Source organism: Cryptomeria japonica, chromosome 10, assembly GCF_030272615.1.
Source record: "Cryptomeria japonica chromosome 10, Sugi_1.0, whole genome shotgun sequence".
Taxonomy (NCBI): Eukaryota; Viridiplantae; Streptophyta; class Pinopsida; order Cupressales; family Cupressaceae; genus Cryptomeria; species Cryptomeria japonica.
Window position 1 is genome coordinate 367,071,606 of NC_081414.1, and position 23,482 is coordinate 367,095,087.

At 37.2% G+C, this 23,482-nt stretch overlaps 1 protein-coding gene across 3 annotated transcripts in view; it reads right to left on the reverse strand.

Moving 5' to 3' along the window:
* Window positions 1–23,482, reverse strand: part of LOC131079969 (uncharacterized) — a 174,537-nt gene that overhangs the window by 49,953 nt on the left and 101,102 nt on the right. For 2 of the 3 annotated variants that reach the window (XM_058018013.2, XM_058018011.2), the window contains exons 11-17: window positions 20,844–20,903; window positions 14,673–14,755; window positions 3,523–3,854; window positions 3,288–3,379; window positions 3,014–3,146; window positions 1,455–2,851; window positions 1,016–1,284 (exon numbers count right to left, since the gene is read on the reverse strand). In XM_058018013.2, coding sequence (XP_057873996.2) covers window positions 1,016–1,284; window positions 1,455–2,851; window positions 3,014–3,146; window positions 3,288–3,379; window positions 3,523–3,854; window positions 14,673–14,755; window positions 20,844–20,903 — 2,366 coding nt within the window. The remainder of the gene's footprint in view (window positions 1–1,015; window positions 1,285–1,454; window positions 2,852–3,013; window positions 3,147–3,287; window positions 3,380–3,522; window positions 3,855–14,672; window positions 14,756–20,843; window positions 20,904–23,482) is intronic. The other variant, XM_058018012.2, reaches the window with a different exon arrangement.

Here is a 23,482-nt window from a genome sequence, read left to right on the forward strand (position 1 = left end):
TATATTGTATTCTCAGCCCTTAGATTATATTGGCAACATTGGTTATATGTTAAATATATTTTAATATGTGTGCAATATATTATTATCTTATATCAAACCGAACCACATTATCTTCCAATCATAACAGTCATATCGGACTGTGCTATAAGCATTCTCATATGTTGTATTAGTAATTTAGTAATGATATTTCTCAGATTCGTACCTATTGCAACTTACTATTTACTACCACCACAGATGTTTTCTTATCTTTTTCTCTTTCCTTAAACCATGCCCCCCTTTTGCTGGAAAGAGATCGGTCTCTTTTAAAATACTCCTATGGTTATTACTTTTCCCAATGGACTTGTAAAGCAGAGTTATGACTATTGACCGCAGCCTTTGGTATCTTGATCTGAAACACTAACTTATAATAACCCATTGGTCAACACTAATGGTAATTACCATTAAATATTTATATTTTTTTGTGAATATTTCTAACTAGTAATATGTATAAAACAAATAAATTAATAATCTCAATAAACAGATATAAATACTCAAAATATATGGGATTCTCATGGGAATTTATAATGATTGTAAATGATTCATTTAATAGAGTAATATAATAATAATGTACAAGAAATAAATAAAAGACACACACACACACACATAGAATATAAATAGTCACAATATAAGGGCTATTACACTTAAGCAATCAAGTCACTACATCTTTAGCAAGGAAACAACTCTGCATACTCTTCAAGATTAGATTAAGCATAGGTAATTTCTCAAACAAATTTTCCAGTTCCACAAAATTTTCTCATGAAGACATATAATGACAGTGAAATACATTTACTTTAATATGGCACAAAGAATATGTGAATCTTTCAAACCCAAAGTTTTTGTTAATTAATGAACTAGAAGACATTTCAACATGGCATCAGCCTGACCAAAATATGAATACTAAAACAACATTAGTTAGCAAATATTTTTTCCCATTTAGCTTTATTTCTTTGTGCCAAACACAAGAGGAGATAAATACCTTTTACTGTATTGTTCTGTTGGACACATGTCAATCTCTGAAAATTCATCAGTCCGCACCATTTCATCATTTGATTGTGCCAAGATCAGCTTACCCATGGCAATAGAATCAGTGCTGGAAGTTAATATATCTTTGTGTAGATTTAAATTGCTTTCATTACTCAGATTGTGCCCCATTATACAGAGACCTTGTTGTGCAAGTGTTGAAGTAATTTCCATACGCTCATCAGAGCATGAAGTTGGTACATGATCTTCATGCAGAAAGAAATCCTGTTAAACATGCAATGGCTTAGAAATATTCTGCAACAAACTGTCAGTAACATAGAATGTTCCTTTTTATAATTAACAAGTTTCTAAAATGTCTTCTCATGTAGAAAGAGGAAAGATTCATGTAGAGATAAAATTAGATCACTAAATAACTGTTGGAAATATTTTCTTACTTTTTGATCAGGTGTGCACGAACTTATCAACAGATCACTAGATGAAATAAGGTCTGTCAATTTTGTTGCCAAATTGATAGCTGTCAATGCATCCTTGCATTGCAGATCTAACAGTGACTTGAAATCTTCATTAGAGTCAAGCATCTTAAGCCATATTTGTTGAGCTGGATTTTCAGTTTCCAAATTTTCTTGTTTATTTTTGTCAGCATTAATGATATTAAAATCTACTCTACTACATTCATCCATCAGTGGAAGCATTTCATATATGGCTGTAACACCTTTCCTATCATGGAGCCTTTCACAATTACTTGATTCTATATGTTTAGCCGAATTTTTCAAACTTCCAGACCATATATGACTGTCTAAATCCAGCTTCTTATCATCCACATTTTCTTTAGATTTCAGATGATCTACATCAGAAGATGCATCACCTGTATGTGAAGTTGTGAAATCATTATTACCCACCATATCTGTAAATTTTTCACAATGATGTACTGATCTTTCCAAAACTTCTGCACTTTTTAAAATATTATCTTCTGTATTTGATAGCATCTTCTCTACTTTGTTTGGGCATTCCAGCTTCTGAAGCTCTGTCAAGACCCCAAGAGGACTACAGATATTTGAGAAAGAATTCTCCACACATTCAAGTGTATTTCCACAGTCAACTGATTTGACTTGACATTCATTATCATAATTCGCAACAGTCTCAGGAACTACTGAAGATTCTGGAAGACAGGAGTTATCTATTAATGAGCTTGATTCGACATAATTTACACCTTGTATTTTCTTTAACCTTCTGAATACAGTAGAAGTAGGTTTAGTTTCTTGACTTCTGCCTCTCCAATTTGGAAAGCTTTCAGGATCAGAGCCTGATAATGTCATATCATCAGGCTCACTCATCAATTCAACTGGAACCTCTTTGCATGTGTCTTGAAGCTGAGTTTCAGATATAGCTGTGGTAGTTTCATGACAGTCAATATCTTCTGAGTCAGAAGTCACTACTGTACGTCTGTGCCTCAGAGATCGAACTGATGACTGAGTCACCTTTGATATCGTATCTATCTCATTCTCAAAATCTCTCAATATCTGCATGCTTTCATCATCAGAAGAAAGCCTTCTCAACATGGCAGCTTTTTTCTCAGCTTCATTCATTTTCTTTTGCATTTTTTTAAACTGAGCAGCAAGTGTGTCTTTAGCAGCACGTTCTTCAGCAAACTTTATTTCATTTAAGCATGCTTGTTTTTGCACCTCATCTAATGCTTTTGAGATATCAAAGTTTATTCTCTCTGATAACTTGCAAGGAAAACCCCATGGCATCATCTTTGGCATTATGCGATGTTCCACATCTAGCTCAAGTGGAATTGAACTATAGATATGAGATACTTGCCCCTCTGAAGCTGCCCAAAATATTTTACAGTCAACTCAAAGAACATCAAAAACAAGTGCAAACAAAATTTCCACCTAAAAATAAAGTGTCATTGGAATAAAGCAGATTACTAAAATATTAATAATCTTGAGTGCAGATTGAAAGGTGAAGCTGTAAGGACCTAATGACACACCTTTTCCAGACTTGCTCTTCCCTTGGCACCAAAATTGTAACAGCATCAAACTTTTCCTCAAATCTCTACAACAACATCTCAGGACATGCTCAACAAGACTAGGAGATATTATAATGCCTTCTGCAATGCAAATCTGAAAGCCAAGCAGAGAATAAGTACAAAAGCATGCAATGCTTTCTTCAGAACAGGCACTCAAAAGAGCATGTTGGAAAATAGCAAGCATTCATTGACTGTAATGAATGGTACAACAATGAGAAGCAGTTTCATCGCATACCATGAAAACATGGCAAACCAATTCTTCCAATGAAGGGAGTTCAAGTTGTATGGTCAATCGGTCAAGAAGCCGCGGCAAACAAGGATCCCGTCCTATGAATTCAAATAGGGAATGAATATTTAATGAGCTAATAGAAACCAGATTAGCTGCATTGAATCTAAAGAATTTGTACAGGAACATTAAAACAAATAAATAAACACAACATCAATAAACAATGGTGAGTCAAGAAACCTACTGTTGCTTGTCAATACTATAGGTCGTTTTGCCGTTTCAGCAATCTGCAGTAAAGCTCCCATAAATCCTCGGTCTTCATCAAAGACCATATCCACATCCTCAAACAAAATTAGTGCCTTGCTTCTACCCTGGGTCCAACGTTTTTCATCCATACTATAAATTTGTTTTCCCTTCTCAGAAATTTGACAGTTTTTACCACCAGAAACTATTGCTACATGCTTTTCCTTGTTCATCTTGTGTTGTGCATTTCCCTTCCACCTTGTTTCTTTTCCAGAAAAAGGATTCTCAGGCACAATCTTATGATCATCAACCCCTAAAATGTCCTCAACTGCCCTGAAAAAAATCAACTGTTTCTTCATAACTTGCACATTCATACGAACTCAAATTATATCATTTATTAATATTAAGTTATCAACAAATGACCAAAATTGATAAATGGAACTTGAAAGTATATGTGGTTACAGTAGAATGCTTGGATAGAAAGAACCCCAGTTTGCAAATAAACACTACAATAAAAAAATATGTATGTAAAAATGCAATCATGTCAGAGAGGTAGAGCATCGGCAACTGAATCCAAACGAATACATGGACTTTGAAAGTATGTTAGAAATTTTTAAAGATACATTGTCCACTTCAACATCTTAAAATATAAAGATTTGCATGAAACTGATATTTTTTTTACAATAAGAAAATCCTTATACATAGAAGTATCTCAGAAAAAAAAATACAAGAATAAAAATTGTCCTACATCAGAATTCAATCATAAGGACTTGAGTACAATCAAGCAACCAGTGAAGGAGATGTGTAATAAATTAAAAAATTTACCTGGGTCCACTAATAACCAAGAACTGCCAGTGGAACCTTAATTAGTTAAATGAATGAAGACAAGGAATTGCATTAGCAACACCAAAGGAGAATTATCTATCCAACAAAAGGATGACACTAAGAGAGCTTATAAATGCCAAACACTTTCCAGAATCATAAGCAAGAAAATCAAGGGAAGTCCTTTAATTGAAATGTGCAATTTCTGTAGTCTTGTTCTGGCGAATCTTAGTGGACCACTGTCTGACTGATCCGTTACTATTTTTGACATACTTGCACCACAATGCATCTAGAAGCTGAATCTAGGTAATGATAAGGCCAATATATAACTTCTGGTCGGAGCCTCCATCAGACAATACAAACTTCCAATTTCAGGTTTTGAAGGAGGCCATAGAGAAGACGGGCCTAAAATGTTGTACAAGTGGTCACTGATTGAGCACATGTATGTAAACTAGCTGCCATGACATTGGCAGGTGCTTATAAGCACATTTTTTGTTTTCAATCTATGAATAAAAACTGCTGATATACCTTTTAAAATGTGGCTTATGGAACTCCCTTGTAATATTGACCACTAAGCTATTGTTATCCCTTGTGTTATCCCTTGTAAGAAGTTCAAGATATCCCTATTTAGATAAATATCCCTATCTAGAATTTTGATCCCTTTTCTATGTTCCTTTCTGGCATATTCAATGAATCTAGACGTAATTCCTTCAATTTCTGCAATGGGAATCTCATGAAGGTTCTTCATCCGCTCCTCCAAGTGCAGGACTTGATCAAAAGCTGTAAGAAGGGTCATCTCCCACCCATGCTCTAATTCTTTTGTTTTCTCAATTAGGAACATAGTAGCATACATCTGATCTCATTGCTTATCTATGATCATGTTTTCCTCTTTGCAAAAAATAACCTTGATCTTGTCTTCCAATTCTTGGAGATCCACATTTGTTTCAATCTCTATCCTTCTGTCAAGGACTGTACATAATACATCAAACACTTTGTCTTGAATAGGGTGGATAGTGCTCTCAACTCGGCTGCATCTGCTATTGATGTCTTTGAAAAGTACTTCCTTCATTTGGAGCAAAGTTGACCATTGCAGAAGGTTATGGGTTCCTCCGTCCATTATCTTCTCTTGCGCCAAAACCTGCCTTGGCGTCCTTCTTATCACTTGTAAGACCGGGATGACAATGTCTCTAGTGTGAGTGAATGCATCCACAGTTATCAATAAATTATGAATGATCTCAAGGACTTGGATAGCCCTGTGGACTGTCTTCATCATTTTTGTTACAAATTCAATGGCTACCTTGTAAGATTCATCAATCCATGAACTCATGAGTTCGGCTAAATTCTTCATCTTTTCTACCTCATTTATCGATTCAGGAGGAAGTGCATGCAAAGGTGATACTGTTGGATCCTGTCGCCTTAATGGTTAATAAAGGTGGCTAAAATAACTCCTCCAAGCACTAACTTCCTTTTCTAGCCTCTTATTCTTTTCCATTTCTTCCTTGAGTTTATCATTAAGTGCTCTCACTAAATCAGTTGCTTCTTCCATGGCTTGCTCGGAGGTAAGTGGACCAAGATCAAATGTCTCTAAATCATATTCTTCAGCCATAATCTCATCTTCATATTTGTCCACTGCTGGTGTAGTTACTTGTATCTTCCTGGATCCTGTAGCCTTCTTTTCGATTTCTTCTTGAGAGTTTCCTAGAAGACTTTCCAAATCAAATACTTGTTCTTCCTCCTCAACTACAGGTAGCCAAAAGGGATCTCCATGCTGAAATTTTGATAGAGGAATTTTGGACAGCCTTGTACAAACCCATCCATCAGGATGCAGTAGGATATGGATTGTGACTGTTTTAATGCAGGATGTGAATTAGACAACAAGGGGGTTGTTTCTACTCAAGATCTTGTCATCCAAATGATGAAGGAGCTTGTACAACATATGGGCAAAGGAATACTATGACACAGTTCATAGCATCTCCTCTTCTACTATGGTAGCAGTTATGAGTATTCTCCTATCTGATAAACAAAATTGCGATCACTTTTGATGCAAACTCAAAGACCAATCATGAAAATCCTTGATACAAAATACATGAGAATTTTAAAAACTAGGAATCTTTGCAAGAAAGTGAGTAGGATTGCAGCTGCCTCATCAATTCCTTTGCCTCCTAACTCAATCTGTAGTAGTGTAAAGTTCGAGGAAGGAAGCACGGGGGAAGTTGGGCAGATCTTACCTAAAGGCAAACGTAATTCAAAAAGGACTCAAAAATATAAACTCTGTTGAGAGCAACACCCCTCTTAAATAAAAAGGAAAGCCACTGATTCCAAGTTTCCTATGAGTTGACAGCTATTTTTTGGCGGAGCTTTGCAACCAAGGGCACACACGAACGGTCCTTGGCTGCAGATCGACTCTCTGCCCGGGGGCTCCCAGACCTAGTGGGAGGCCCCCGCATTTACTCTACCTGTGCCTCCATTATTGGAGAAGGAACCCGACGGCGATGGGACTAATACCCACAAGGCCTCCAACAATGGCAGAAAAACTTTCAGTCAAGTCGTTCAAGGGCTCCGCACGACCTTCCCAGACGAAGCGAGGTTCGAACCAGAGGCGAGCCAAGATGCAGCAGCAACCCAAAACCACGAAGAAGGTGAGGTTGCCTCGGCCCCAAGAGTCATCATTAAACCTAATTCCTCTATGACTGAATGTATTTCTAAAGAGATTGCTAGGCTTAGGGATTCTGCAATTTTTTTAGCAACCCTTGATGTAGATAAAATACCATCTAGACAATATCTTAATAAATGGTTTCAAGATACTTGGTGTATTAAATTTGGAATTCAGTTTTCGTTATGTAGAATGTTGCAAAAAGGACTATTTCTTATTTTCTTTAATGATAAAGAAATGTAGAGGAAGGTTGTAGAGAAACAATTTTGGAGTATAGGTAACGCCTGTTTGAAGGTCGTTCCTTGGACCCCTCTTGCAAGTAACGAGGAAATAATGGCACTCTCCAACCCTAAATGGGTAGTTATTAAGAAAGTCCCCCCATTTTTATGGAACTGTATTTCTAAAATCACGGAACCACTTGGAAAAGTTATTAAAATAGACTCCTCGACTGCTTTACTACCCCATATGGATGCGAGGGTTCTCATTGCCTTCAACCCTGGGGTAGCCTTTCCCTCTGGAATTGACATTTGTATTGAAAACCAGCTATTCTCATGCCCTCTAGAATATTTAGGAGGGATTAATGCATGTCATAGATGTAGAAGAAGTGGCCACTACCTTAAAAACTACCCACTGATGGTGAAGAAAAATGGTACCTCCTTCAAGAAGACCTCCAGTAGAAACCGCCTTCACCTGAATTCAGAAGAAGCTAAAAAGAATGATCCTATTCCCTCTGCATCCCCACCTCTCGACCCATCCTCCCAACCTAGTGTTGTTGGATCAATACCCTCATCTGATCCTACTCCCCCTTTTTCTCAACCACAAACCCACCCCTGCCCTTCCAGTTCTCCTCCCTCAATTGCCGAATCTATACTCAAGTACCAGTTAGCATTAAAAGAAGCTAATGTGGCTGCCAGTGAACCTGAATCATTGGAACCAGATAATAACAAAATCTCCACTAATATGGATGGACCCAGGAAGCAAAATGCTCAGCAAATTGTCTTTGAGAAGTTGAAAATGGCTATAGAACATAGAAAACGGCTTGAGTTAACATTAGTTAACCAAAAGAAGGAGATTGAATCATGTACCATACCCTTACTCCAAGAGTTGATCGGAGGGGAAGATGGTGGTACTCATGTTACCACCAGTGCTACCGAGATGGTTAATCACTCCCCTCATGGACCTAAAGATAATATAAAAGACCCCTCCGGGGATATGAGCATCCCTCATATTGAAAATACTCCATTGGAGACTAAGGATGGAGGGGATACAGAACCGCACCCCAACAATCATCCTGAAAGGACCTCTGATAACACTGATGTGGAGGTGGGGCCTACCACTTCTCCTTCTGACCAACCCCTAGAGAAAGGGCATGGTACTGAACCTAGGTTGCAGTCGGATGAAACTGTGAATAGCAATAATGAAAGGGAGACTTCATTTTCCCCTAACCCTAGAACCTTTGAGGTTGGAGCTAAGGATGGGGGAGAAGAGCTAGCTGGTAATAAAACCAAAAAAAAGGAGGAAAAGATCTCCTAAGGTAAATAAAGACAATACAGCTAGGAAAGAGTCTATGGGACCTGATCAACTCTCTAATCTCAGGAAGAAGAGAGGTAGACCACTATCAACTGTAGCCTTTGATGCCAGCCATCTTTCTAAACCTGAGGAATGGTCCAAATGTTTTGAAGGGCTTAAATCCCTAGGGGACAATCCTAAAGCAACCTCTTGATGATGAAAACCATCTCATGGAACATCAAGGGATTAGAGGCCCTTGACAGAAAACATGTGGTCAAAAGATTTCTAAATATGCACAAGGAAATTGATTGCCTTATGCTCCAAGAACTAAAATCAGTGGGATTCTCTCTAGAAATTGGGCTAAAATCCATCTGGAGGGAGGCCACCCCCTTCTTCACCAATCACCCTAAGGGAAAGGGTGGAGCTGCAATATTGTTAAATCCTAAATGGACGAATAAAGTTGTCAAATGGGGTCAATCCCCTTGTGATAGGGCAGTATGGGTAATCATACAAAATGAAAGTACTACATTTGGTCTCTACTCAATCTATGCATCTAACGACTATCGAGAAAGGGGGGAGATGTGGGAATGGATTGCTAAATTAGAAGACATCCCCTGGCTCTTGGGAGGGGACTTTAACATGGTAATCAATGCACAAGATAAACAAGGAGGGAACGAGGTGGAATGGAAAGGTGCTGAGAGAATACACTGGGAGAGGATGGTTAACAAAATGAGATTGACTGACCCAATAGCAGGTAAAAAAGGAGAGCACAATTCAATATGGTACACCTGGTGTAACCACCAACAATACAATAAGAGGGTCTATTGCAGACTAGATAGATTCTACTTCGACAAAGATTTTTTTGAAATTATTAAAAATAAGGAGGGTGTTCAATATGCTGTCATACCGTATACACTATCTGATCATCACCCCATTATGATTGGGTTAAAGGTAACTAAGTCTAAAATGGCCCTACCAAGCCCTAGCTCGAATTTTAGAATGAACACTAGCCTACTAAAGGATGGTGATCTAAAATGTGCACTGTACCTGGTGAGAATGTATAACAAATATGGAAACAGCCAGTTGACAAACATTGATAGATGGAATCAAAATATTACAACCTAGACCTCACTTTGTCAGGTGGTAGGTAAAAAGAAAGCTAAAGATGCCAGAGCATCTGAGATGCAATTGCACAGTGCCTTACAAATGGCAGAATCCAAACTTCAAGAGGCCCGGAAAATGCAACACTCACCAATCAACTAAACAAGGCCAAAAATGATCTTAGAAGGCTGTAAAACTAGAAAATCAAAGGATGGAGAACAAGGGCTAAGCTAAACTGGTTAGATACTGGGGATTGAGGATCTAAGTTTTTCTTCCAGATGCTCAAAATGAAACAAGCAAGAGAGAAAATAGACACCATATGGGAAGAGAATAAGAGCCTCTTTGAGCCAAATGAGATTCTAGAGTGCTTTGCTCAGTTTTACAAGCAATTATTCTCTACAGAACCAGCTAAGGAAGAGCAGGATAATGCAAGAAAATTACACATGGCTTTAGTCCCCAAACTCCTTGAGGAAGAAGATAGCAAGATGCTTGAAAGGAATATTTCTAAAGAAGAAATCAAAGAAGCTATAGTGGCCCTCAATAATGACAAATCCCCTGGCCCTGATGGATTCCCAGTAGAATTCTACAAAGAAAATATTGAATGGATTGTGGATGATCTTCATGCTCTATACTCTAAAGCTATTCACATTGGGTCCCTGGGAGAAAACATAAACCAAGGTCTTATCAAGCTCATTCCTAAAGAGGGTGACAGAACCCTAGTTAAAAACTGGAGACCCATTACATTGTTAAATGTATCATACAAGATTTTAGCGAAATTGACAGCAAGCAGATTGGAAAAAATCTTACCTAAGATTATCAATACTACACAAACAAGGTTTGTCAAAGGACGGTATATACTAGAGAACTTAATCACATGTTAGGAATCACTCCATTGGGCAAAAGAATCAAGGCAGAATGGAGCTATGTTACTCATAGACTTCGAGAAAGCTTATGACAGAATAGAATGGCAATATATTATTCAGATGCTCCAGTCACTAGGATTCCCCCCTGGGTTCTGCAAACGAGTCAAAACACTATCATGTGATGCTAATGCCTCTGTTGAAGTGAATGGGATGAGATCCCCCAAATTTGCACTAACTAGATCTATCAGGCAAGGATGCCCCCTAGCCCCAGCCCTATTTGTCTTAGCTGTTGATGCAATGTTCTACCTACTTAAAGACACCTCTATCACTCCTCCTGTCAGAGGCATATCATTACCTAATAAAAAGGAAATTTGTAATGTCCAATTTGCTAATGGAACTGCAATTTTAATTAAACTTAATGAAGAAAACCTTGTTGCTCTGCTCAAAAATATAGATATATTTTGCCTAGCTTCTGGAAGTAAAATAGCTATGCACAAATCCAACCTACTTGGCTGGGATGACAGCCCCCCGAACTGGCTCTCAAAATTCTCTCTCAACTGGCTGGGCCCTACTCATATTGTAAAATATCTAGGCATCCCCTTCTCTGTCCTTCCAAATTTAAAATAAATGTGGGAATGGGTAAGGAATAAGATTGAGAAGAAGCTCTCTAAATGGAATAGGAACTATCTGTCTCTGGCTGGAAGATTTCAGGTCTGTCAAAAGATCTTAGCATCATATAACATCTACTTCTCCTCTACCTGACTCTTCAAAAACTATCAATTTAATCATATCCAAAAACAAATAAGGAACTTCCTTTGGTCTGATGGAAAAGGTACCAGGAAGCAACATGCAGTGAAATGGGAGTGGTGTACTATGCATAAACTCTATGGTGGGATGGGTCTAAAAGATCTCAAAATACAAGGTATTGCCCTCGCATCCAAATGGATCCTCAAGGCCATGGATGGAGATGAGCCATGGAAAATCCTAATAAGGAACAATATTTCATCCTCAATTCTTAAGAAAGCCAAGAAATGGAAGGATCTCCCCATGATTGACCTTCTTCTTGGACAGATAGAGGTAACCATAGCTGGGTCAGGGGTCTTCAAGTCCCTATGGAAAACTTGGGAGCAAGTGAAACACTTGGTGCAATACAATGGAAATGGAAATAGACAGGGGCAGATTACCAGTGACAGATCTATATCATGGAATCTATTTCATAATGGGAAACCATTAGCAGCCCTTCAAGGCTACTCTGCACTAAAATGGCACAATATGGGAATCAAGTATTTTGACCAGATTCTGGAGAATGGCCAAATGAAAACATGGGAGGACCTGAAACTTACCTTCTCTATCCCGTTGTCCCAGAGCAGAACCTATAACATCCTTAAGTCGGCCTTAGCCACTACTCTTCACCCTCTTCTCCTCCACTCCTCCATTTCTGCACTCTGCTGGGTTGATGGCACACCTCTCCCCTCACTTAAAGCCAAATGCATATATGTGTCTCTCCCCGAGGCAGATGCCATTTTTCTTGACCTGAACACATGCTGGGAACTAAAATGGGAACCAAAGGAATGGAAAGATAGGTTAGGTAAATTTTGGATGACTCAAAATGAACCTAAAAAAAAATTCTTTGGCTGGAGACTGTTGTTAAATAAACTCCCCATTAAAGACGAGGGTAGCTACCTAAATTGCAAAATTTGTAGAGTTCTAGAAAATGTGAAACATATCTTTTTTGATTGTCACTTTGCAAAGGAAATATGGAAATTGTTCGGTCTTAATCTGGAAACTAATTGTGTTGAAATCATAAATGTTGTTTTAGGCTACATTAAGGGCTGTAGGAAAACTGCAAATATCTTCTGGTCCTGTTTATCTTTAGAAGTTCTTTGGCTCATTTGGAAATACCGTCATGATGATGTCTTTAATAACAGCACCAGACACCTCACTGAGTCTCTTAGGAGACTCATTTTTTATACTGTTTCAATGCAGGTCACTGTGGTTATAAAGTTAGACTCAGAAAAGTTTGATAGATGGATAAAGGAAGGTGCCACCACCGTTAACATCAGAGAGTTGTCCCACCGCTTCACATGGGAGAGAGATGAGCCAGGAAAGGCCGCATTTGAGCAAGCACTCATGGCCTTCATGAGACAGATGGACTGTAGACACCTACACATGAAGATTGATCGGGAGGAAGCTGACTTGTTTCATGAGCGCACCTCACACCCCCACAAGCAGGACTTACTTGATGGCCGCATGGAAGTATGGCAGGATGGAAACATGGGCTGGGTGGCCTGGATCCCACCAGTGGGAGACAACTTTGCTCCAGAATCTGAAATCTCTTTTTCATAGTCCTTTAGAGCTCTCTTTTTTGGTCTTTTTGCTCATATAACTATGATGTAATTATTGTAATCATCTTCCCATATGTGGAGATGCTTGTGAACCTGTATTTTTTTTTGTGTATGTACCCTCCTACGGTGCCTTGATGTAGCTAAACTCAGACATTCCTGATGATATGTAATGACTATTTGATATCTAATCCAAAAAAGTTTCCTATGAGTTAGTCCAGCATCTTATCAATTTCCACTAGGATATGGTCAGGCATTCATAGAGAAATTTCAGTGACAAAAACCTGTGATAGAAATTGTTAAATATTATTTTTTTAGTTCTTTCACCAATTCCTTTTGCCTCTTCACTTTAGATGAGCATTCTTATCACGTGGAGTTCATTCTTAGCCTATGGAAGTGGGAGATCATGTTCATGATGAATATTAAATGCATATATTCTCCTCTTCCCACTAATACTTGTATTAGACCTCCTTATTTTATAATATTTACTCTTCTTATGTTAATTCCTTCTCATATGAGTGGTAACAATCATTCTACAGAGGTCTAAATGTCATAACTCTTGCCTGGATGCAAATAAGTGTGGTCAGGTGATAATGGTCCTCCTCATAGGATTTTGAGACTAAAAACAAGAAATGATACTTTAAACAAAAACGTGTGTAAAATTCTTAATCCTCTTTTATTGGCTATGTACATGTGGCTTGTCTTATTAAATCCCCTACACAATAAGCTTAAAATTTAACATAACAAACTATAAGAATGAGACACTTGAACTTCAACTCAAAACATGGAAAAACACAACATCAATGTCCATGGAATTGCACATATTGTAGTTCTTCGAAGACAGTAAGCTAAATTCCATATGTCAACCATGACTCATTTCCAAAAATAAAACCATATTAGGGCTCTTAAATGCTCAATACACAACTAAAACAAAAAATGGAGTCAAATATGTTAAAGTCAGTAAGTGCAAAACATAGCACAAAGATAACAACAAATAAAGGCAATAGTACCAAAGGGAGATTAAAAAAAAATCATTGCACGACATGGTTTACTTCACATAATTAAAGAAATTTCTTTACTAAGAAATTGAAATTGAAATTATATTCTCTAACTAAGAGAAAGTGTTGGCTATGTGAGCATTGTAGCCAGTACACCTTTTCCATCAAGTAACCTAAATGAATATAATGTACTTATTGCGTTCTCCCCAATAAGAGCAATTTCCACAACCTGTGTATATGTGATTGGCATAGCTTTGATCTTTGATTAAAAACCTCAAAAAAAAATTGAAACAAGACACACATACGCACACACACAAACACACACTTAAGCTAAACCGCTAAGCATAGAATTCCCCTATTCTCACATGAGGCATGTGCTGTCTCGGATAGAATCCAAAATCATACTTCTACCTTTTATGAGTTCATGCATAGTGAAATTAGATATAGTTAGTTTTTTGAAGTTTGAATACATCATTCAGAAACTTATCCCAATCATTGAAACAATAATCTGAATTAATAGAGATACAATTTTCAAGTTACAAACTTGTACATTTTAGACAATTAAAATGTTGTTATTTTCACAGATCAACTGATAAAAGTATAATGTTATTACTCCAACTATCAATATATTTTTAAAAAAAGTAAATTATAAGTTAGAAATCATGCATGTAATTAAAGTAGCATACAGCTTTCTTTCTTGTATGCATAGATATATGCACTCTGAATCGGATGATCAAAATTATATATTTCTTTGCATGGCTTCTTTGAAATAGTTTCTTCTCAAAAAGCAAGACATTCTAATTCTGAACATGTTTTAAATACCAGATTTCAAGGACAATAAATTTGAAAGTAATTTCACAGACCGTTGATTCAAGCCATGGGATTCCATTGCTTCCCCAAACTTTTGCTTCACCAATGCTCCACTACGACAGTCCGAGGCATTTACCTATCAAAGAAAGCAGGCAACTAGATATAATTTTCAGAAAGGTTTGCATCGATTACCATTCCATTTATTAAATTTCAAAATGCTGTCTCTGGCTCTAGAGAGCAAGCTCCAAAAAAGGGAAAGGAAATATTATCGTCATTGTGTTTATAATATATTTCCATAAAGTAAATGAGTAGGAAATCTGTAAAATATCTAACATCCCTTGTTTGTTTTTTACTAACAGCGATCTTTAATATATGTTTATATAAATAAAACAATCCTTTGACTAATAGATTATCATGTTGGTATATTGCAAGCAGGAATAATTATCTTATATGGAAAACAAGAAAAAGTGCATTAATATTGCAATTGACTTCATGGTTTATGCTTCCCTTTGAACATGTTGAAGTTTACTTAGCAAACATGTTAACCAACTATTACAAAATATTTCTCTCTACTGCATGTCCCTCCTCCTAAAAGGGATTCCGTATGTCAACTCTAAACCTAAACTGTAAATTATGCATGTTGAACCCACAATATGTTTTAACTTTTAACAATTGGCAATATGCTTGTTGTTAACTTTTCTTATAGGAGAACAAACAAGGAGCCTAGCACTCATACATATTTCAACGCACAATCTTTGTTCAAGGAAAACAAACTCTGTACGAAGTAAAAGAAATGTAAGAAGCTAATGAGAACACATGAGATTGGTTGAAACAGAGCCATTATTGCAAAAACAATAATTATTTGTCTTTGCATTGGCACTTGCCATTAAGGACCCAATGTAGTATGTTGCATTCCAACAAATGTTTGAGGGAGAGATATCATTTTTTAGTTGGTTTTTAAACAGTCACTTAAAAAAGCAAATTAAGAATCCATGTGCGTGTACTTTTTGTGTATAGCATAAACCACAGACAATGGCATTCATGTCAATGGTAGTTTACATATGTGTTGTAGGGGTTATGTGAGGAAAAATGTGTAACTGCGCAGATTACATTCAGCAACTTTGTTTATAGCTGATACAAATACAGAAGTACATTATGGTGCATTGAAGCATTTGATAATTTGTAGGGGTTATGCAAGAAGAAATGTGCAACTGGGTAGATTGGATAGATAAAAGAATTGAAATCATGTATACGTGTGCCACGCAAGGCAATGAAATGTGAAATCCAAAAGAGGAAGAAAATTAAATCAGACCATATGACCACTCTGATAGCTAAGTCAATGCTTCTCAACTATCCAATCCATCACTCTTTTCACCTTCTGACATGATGCCTGGTACATTAGGGATAATTATGATGGATTTTCCACTTACAAGGGATTACGTTCCTCCTCCAAAACCAAATCCTTGGACCAGGCCTATCCATGAGGATGACTCTTCCAAGAAACCTAAGCATCTAAAATTTCTCTGCCAGATGTTGTAATCTAAAGACAGAAGAAAGCATGTGGAGCAAGTAGATGAACATTTGGATATGCAGTATCTGCATCACACAATCCTGTATATTGCGACAGTTGATTGATGATTTCATGCAACCTGTTCCATCACAGTTCTCAAATTTGAGTTTTTCTTGAAATAAGAGCAAAGTGACTTGAAATGGTTCAAAACCTTGATGATTTTGTTGTCGAACAGACTGACAAGAATAAGGTGAAGCAGAGTGCAATTAGTCTTGGAATTGAAAATATCTTTCAAGATTGGAGAAGGACAAAAAATTACGGAATAGTTACAAACAATAAACAGTCAACAGTTCATGAGTTACACGTGAGATTTCGCTATTTTCTAGTGTAAAATCTAAATTAACAACATATGTGATGCCAATTTTTCAGGAAGTCGGTAACGCATATTCCTGATCATAGAAATGATCAAATTCTTTTAAGCCTATCCTCTTATCAGTCTAGGAAGTATATTGATCCTAGTTTAGGGAAAATAAACAAGATTTATTATAACAAGATTCAAGCTTGGCCAATTTTTTCAGGTCTGCATTAGGGAAAATTTGCATAAGTGAAGGCACAAGAAAAGGTAGAGAATCTTAAGCACCTACTACTATTTCCAAGATACTTTTGAGTTTGTCAAGAGGCAGATTGATTGATGTTGAACCCAATGCCTACTCTCCTACATGTGGATTTTGTGAGCATCCGTTTTTCATGCCATTGATACATAATCCATGGATTTTGTGATGCATTCTCTATATTTAGAACTAGCAATACAAAGGAAATATATTCTTTATCTGGAGTCCAGATTTTATTTTGCTTTTTTTTATATTTTTCCAATCTGAATGGACAAGGTGAATCATTCATGCCAAGTCCATAATCAGTCCAATTCTGGCTACCTTACCTTCAAGAGCGAGAGTCATTGCAAGCCATAGTCATTAACAATACATGGACTAAATCAGAAGAATCAAAAGCTAGAGGGGCTAAAAAATAAAGTCATTAACAGTACAACTTTTTGGACTTATTTCTTGTTGTTGTTTTGGAGATATTTACAGGCATTCTCTTTTTCTTTAACTATCGTTACCACAAAAAGTCTCCAAACACTTCAGTTTCTGAAACGTGTCCCTGTGCTTCCTGCTGTCCTTGTGCTAGATACATCATGGAATGTGGTTCTTCATCCAATACTTTGTTGTGTTGGGTTTGCTTTGCTACACATTCAATAGCAGCATTTGCAAAATTTTGATTGTCCATGACTTTGTTTATGATTTTATTCTCCTCCTTTATGATAGCTCTTTAGTAGTGTGTGCCTCACATTCAGCCATTTGCATCTGCAATACCTAACTTCTCCCATGATGTATCAAATGGGTTTGGTAGGGGTCTATGGGCAATGCCAAAGATAGCATCAAGGGGTAGTGCCCCTTGCAAGGGTCTAGAGGCAACACCCCTCAAGAGTGTTTGGGAGCAACACCCTTAGCGAGGTCAAAGAACAATGCCCCTCGCAGGGATCAGGGCCAACACCCTCGGTGTGTTCCCTATTGCAATATAGGTTGTGGTCAAAGGGTATAGCCCCCACCATCAAGTATGAAGACCTTTAAAACAACACAAACCTTCATGGCACACACCGTTTTCATAATTTTTTGAAAGGCAAGAAACCAATGCTTATAAAGCCAAATGGGAAAAATCACCGATTTTTTTTGCGAGCCTTGGCAAGTACTCAACAAGTCAAATAACTCAGAAAAATAACTTGATGGGTAAACACTAATAAAAATTGCAGGTGAAAAAAAAATGGTTACTACTCAACGACTAATCAAGTACTCACCGACCATGCAAACTATGCCTAATGTCACCACCCCCTAATAAATGTCAAATGTACCAAAGACACATCCCTTAGGTACATTTAATATCACTCAATAATGCAAAACCCACCAGCCTATCCTTTGAAAAGAGAAAATTTTCTCAAGACACCTTGACTACAATGAATCGTAACAGCCCTCTAAAATATGGTACACTTTCTCTATCCCAAAGTTTAAGTATCATTTCATATACTAACCAAAACACTAAAATGCAGTTTATTGCCAGCATGGCCACAAGAAAAAGTTGTAATCTCACTTTGTTGATTAGGTTAGCAGCCCCCTCTTAGCTATACTATACTTTTTCCAAGACAAAGTTTAAGTATGGTTTCAGCCCACTAAATGCAGTACGTTGCTGACATGGCTACAAGAAAAACTTGTAATCCCACTTTGTTGATTAGGTTAACAGCCCTCTTACCTATATAATAGCTTTTCTAGTCCAAAGTTTAAGTATGGTTTCATACACTAACCAGCCCCTTAAAATGCAGCTTGTTGCTGACGTGGCTACAGGAAAACCGCAAAAATTGTAACCCCACTTGTTGATTAGGTCCATATTCACTGCCTCTCACCTCCTTTTTTTCCATTTCACTGTTGTAGAAGACATTAGTACCCTCAATCGCTTTTGGAATAACACCAACAAAGAAAATTCCTTCACAAAATTGTAAGCTAATATCCATCCACCAGGCACCACTCAAACCTTTGTAAAAACATGAAATTTAATGACACCTTCATTAAAATTTAATACGGCTCTAACAAATAAAAATGGCAGCTTATAACAACACCCACGGATGAAGATATGCCTGAGAAGCAGGCAGCTTAAGAAAGATGTATAAATGTGGTGGTCAACAATGTTCAATGGCTGATGGACAACGAAATGGCTGATGTATAAAGTTAGAGAACTTGGCGGTGCCACTGAACACAACATACATCAATTGGCAACAAAAAGGTCGATTAATGATGTGAGTTATTCTATGACTAAACATGCATAATAATTGGACTGCAATTACTTGTGTACAATCCAAACTAAGCCAGTGGATTGGACTCAGAACAATCAGCTTCTGAAAGAAAGAAATCTGATAGCCCATAACCCAGAGAGTTGCTCATCCCAATTACTGGAGGCATGCCTCTCTACTATTATCTATGAACTATCTCTAGTGTTACATGCTGATGAATATATGTGTGAATATTGTTTCTTAGCTAATGTCCCAGTGTAACATATTACGTTAACTCCCAAAACGTTTTGACATACAACAGATTTTTTCTAGTATTATTCTGGTCAATATATTAGCTTTTTGTCCAAAAAACACTAACTATAATCAAATCAGTCTTTAGGTTCTCTCTTCAAGTAAACCTTAATATAAATTATTTCTGAGAATAGCTAGAATAAGGAATTGGATGTCAATAGTTACAATCATGTAAATTACAAAAAATAATTGAACCCTGTGAATGAGTCTGTAACAGCTCTAACCCTAGTGTCAGACAATCTTGGTATGATTGTTTTATATTCATTCCTCATTCCTCGTTTTGGCATTGAAGGCCCTTTTTGACTGTGACTCCAATCTTTGGCACAATTATTGGGGTAGCCCATGCCAGAACAAAGTACTCATTTTCCAATTGGTGATAATTTTGGCATGTATTGGTGCAGAAACCTTTATGCTTAATTTTGGTGCAACTCGAAAGTATTGGCATCAACCCTCAATTTGGAACATGATGTCGACCAAGGCTTTGGTGTTCCATCTCAAAGAGTGTTCTAGTTCCGCCAATAACTGAGGACTTTAACATAAACAATGCAGAGAACAGCATTGTAAAAAATTTATCCATTCACTCTTGGCTTTAGTGTTGAAGTTAAACTATTTTATAAATTTCAAGCCTTAAATTTGATCCCAGTGTTAATTCTTTTTGTGAATAAGGCAACCCCTCTTGCCAGTTGTTTCCCCAAATAAGCCTTGCAACTAATTACAAGTTGACCGTCTATTAATCCTAAACATTAGGAAATTTTGTTGCCAACTGCAGGGTTGGATTTCACTATCTTTCATCACAACCTTCTATCTTTTCCTCCTAAACACCAAATCACACGATAAACGTCTCACACGATAAACGTCTCACACGATAAACGTCTCAGAAGACTAACGAATAGTGGATTCCTGCACTGCACAATTCTAGCAATGCTGAAGACAAGGTATCTCTGATGCCAACTTGTACCATTCTCAAGAGACTTTATATTGCAACTGTAAGTGTTTAGAAAGTTGAAAGATTTACAAAAAGATATATCCAGTCTACAAATGTTTGCAAATCATGCAGTAAAGATTAAATAGAAAATAATGGGCACACCTGCAAGCCCAAATAGCTAACACAACAGCTTATCATCACAATACTATGAACATTGTATATAGGTGCGCAACAGCGAAGACAAAAATTTATAAGTATTCAAAGCATAATGCACTCAATTCAACATATAAAGATGAGGCTCTGAAACAAGAATAATTGAAGACATAGTCCATAAATGCATACGTTAAAGAGAATAAATATGATATATGCATAGAATAAATATGACATATGTGTAGACACCAGCTAATAGATCCTTGGACATATCCATACCAAAACTTTGTTGCAAATTATTTTGTACATAGGTCTCCATATACAAGAGTTGAGATACAGGAAAGAGTTTTTAAATGATGTTATAATAAACAAAAAAATCTTTACATCTACAAACTATAAAGCAGTCACAAGAAGTTTGCTTATAGTCAGATAGGAAACTATCCAAGTCTTTTCTCATCTCTAAGTAATCAAGAGAACTATTCTCCAAACACAGAATTTTGAGCGTAGCTTACCTCAATCACATCAAAACCTTGCTCTTTTGCACAGGCATACAAGGCTGCAGATTTTCCACACTGTAATACAAAATACATTATATAAAAATATGGCATCAATATCATGCACGTGCTCAATTTTTATATTTAAATTCAGATATAAGCAAAGCGCTACATTAACTGAAACATATAAAGAAAGAATGAAAGAAATTCTATTACTGTCCACAAATGACCAAAATGTAGGCCTGTGGAACTCAATAGTACATCAGTATGCAACTGAAAATTCTAGGAAGAGAAAATTCTAGAGAGGCACAAAAAGGGGAAGTAACAAAAACAAAAATACAATACAGCTGCCCAATAGAGATCAGTCACATTATTAATAAAAAACCCAAAAATTTAGAAACATTGAAGAATTTAAACATACATAGAAAGAAAAATTACTACAGCAATAAGACTGTTAACATAACGAATCTTCATTCATTCAGACTGATTACAAACACTTCTTGATCACCTGATTAAGGGTCAATTGATCTAATGATCAGAGACAGGAATTCATTACAAATTGCAATTGTTCCACGGAAACGCGTTCCCCCCCCCTCAAACCTGCGTTTCCGAGACAGGGAAACGGGGACGTGGCATCTCCTGCCGTCCCGCTACTGCCACCGGTCCTGCACTGGAGACAGGGAAACGTCTCCAAGTCTCCAAGGATTCTTGGAGAAATCGAGACTTCTCTAAGTCTCCTTAGGAGACGTCTCGGCGTCTTCAAGAATCCTTGGGAGACACCCAAAGGTTTCTCGGGGGGGGCGAGGAGACATCCAGAAGTCTCCCGTCACCCCTTCCCCCAATACAACACAAAACCATCAAATTTGGTGATTTCATTCACATTTCTAAGTCTGGTTTTTTTTTTCCCGTAAGCTGAAGAGGAGAAAAAACTTGGAGAAGTCTGATTGAAGGAGTGAAAAGAGTGAGTGCAAGTTTGAGAGGAATGAGAAGGAGCAAGAAGAAGAGGAGGAAGAGGATTCTACAACATTTTGGAAAGATTTTTCAAATACAAGGTAAGGGTTTTCTTGTTTTTCGTTTGTTTTATTTTCTGATTTTCAATTATTTGTTTGCTTAAACATTTTTTTTTTATTCATTTCAAAATCAGATTTGATGTTGAATCTTGAGGGCAAAATGATGAATGAATCATTCATCATTTTGCCCTCAAGATTCAACATCAAATTTTAAATAACATTAAATTATAAATTATAAATTTTGTTTTCAAAATTGAAATTTCAAATTTGTATTTCAATTTGTTAAACTAAGCTAAATTTACTTTTATTTTTATTTTGTGAAATGCAGTGTCGCTATCACAATGAGCTCCCATGACATGAGTGAGGATGAGATGGAAATCCATTCTCATAGTGAAAATTATTCAAATTTTGAACCTGAGGCTGAGGGGGGTGATCATGGGGCTGATCTTGGAACCCAATCTAGTTCCATGGCGAGTGCACCAACTAGTACAGGTTGCCCTTTAGAGTTGTTGGCACAGTATGCTAAGGGTGCTTATGATCCTAGGTCTCCTCTAAAACAGTTTGCTTCAAGAATACAAGGCACATCAAGAACGGGTGGGGGAACAAGGAAGTGGCAGTGCAACATTTTTGGGGTTTCATGGTTTGGTAGCATCACTAGAGTGAATGCACACTTCCTTTTTTGGAAAGGAAAAGATGTGGATCCATGTAAGTTTTTGGTAGAAGCTAAAAATATAGAGTATAGAATTCAGATAAACAAGCTTTGGGGCATTCAAGATGATAGAGAAGTTTTACTCTGTCTGCTAGGGCAGTGTTGTGACCATTTCACACATTGCCCCATTGCAGATGGGGACCCCCTCTTTTTGCTTGTTCCCTCTTTTCGCTCGCTTTTCGCTTTGCTTTTTAGGGTTTTGTTAGTCAGTCAGTTGTCTGGATTTAGGGTCAAGCCTTAGGGTTTTAATTGCCGTCTTTTCAGGCCAGAATCCAGTCAGTTTTGAGAGCTTTTGAGCTTCCTTTTGTAGGATGCAATTTTGAATGCAATGATTTCGCCAAAATGGTCTATTTTCAATTGGAATTTTGAGTGCAGAGCTTAAATTTGTCTAAGTGTTGAAGATGAAATGTGAATTTTTGTCCAATTGAGTAATTTTGACCAAATTTTGACTTTTTTTATTTTTGATCCCAGGCATTGGGAATGATTCGTTTTTGCCTCGTGAATTGATTAAACTTGTGAAATCATGTTATTTTGACCTGTAAGAGCAAAATCGCTCCTGTCCCTCAGTGAAGGACCGGAGCTACAAATCAAATATTGCTTTGTCCTTGCAAGATTTTAACGACTTGACGATTTGAAGAGGTCCAAGGAGATATGTTTTACCAAATGAATATAACTTGAAGTGCCGCCATGAAGGAGAGTGACCCAGAATGCCAAAATCGCTCCTGTCCCTCAGTCAGGGACCAGGGCGAAATTCTTTGTAGCTCCCGTCCCTCTCCAAGGGACCAGAGCGAAGTTCTTCACAAGACAAAATTCAGGCAAAGATCAAGTCAAGTTTATGTTTGAAGGCAAGGAAGGAGGTGAAATGAACTCATTGAAGATAAATTGAAGATTACCAAATGCCATCAAAGGACCAAAATGCTTAAGTTCGCTCCTGTCCC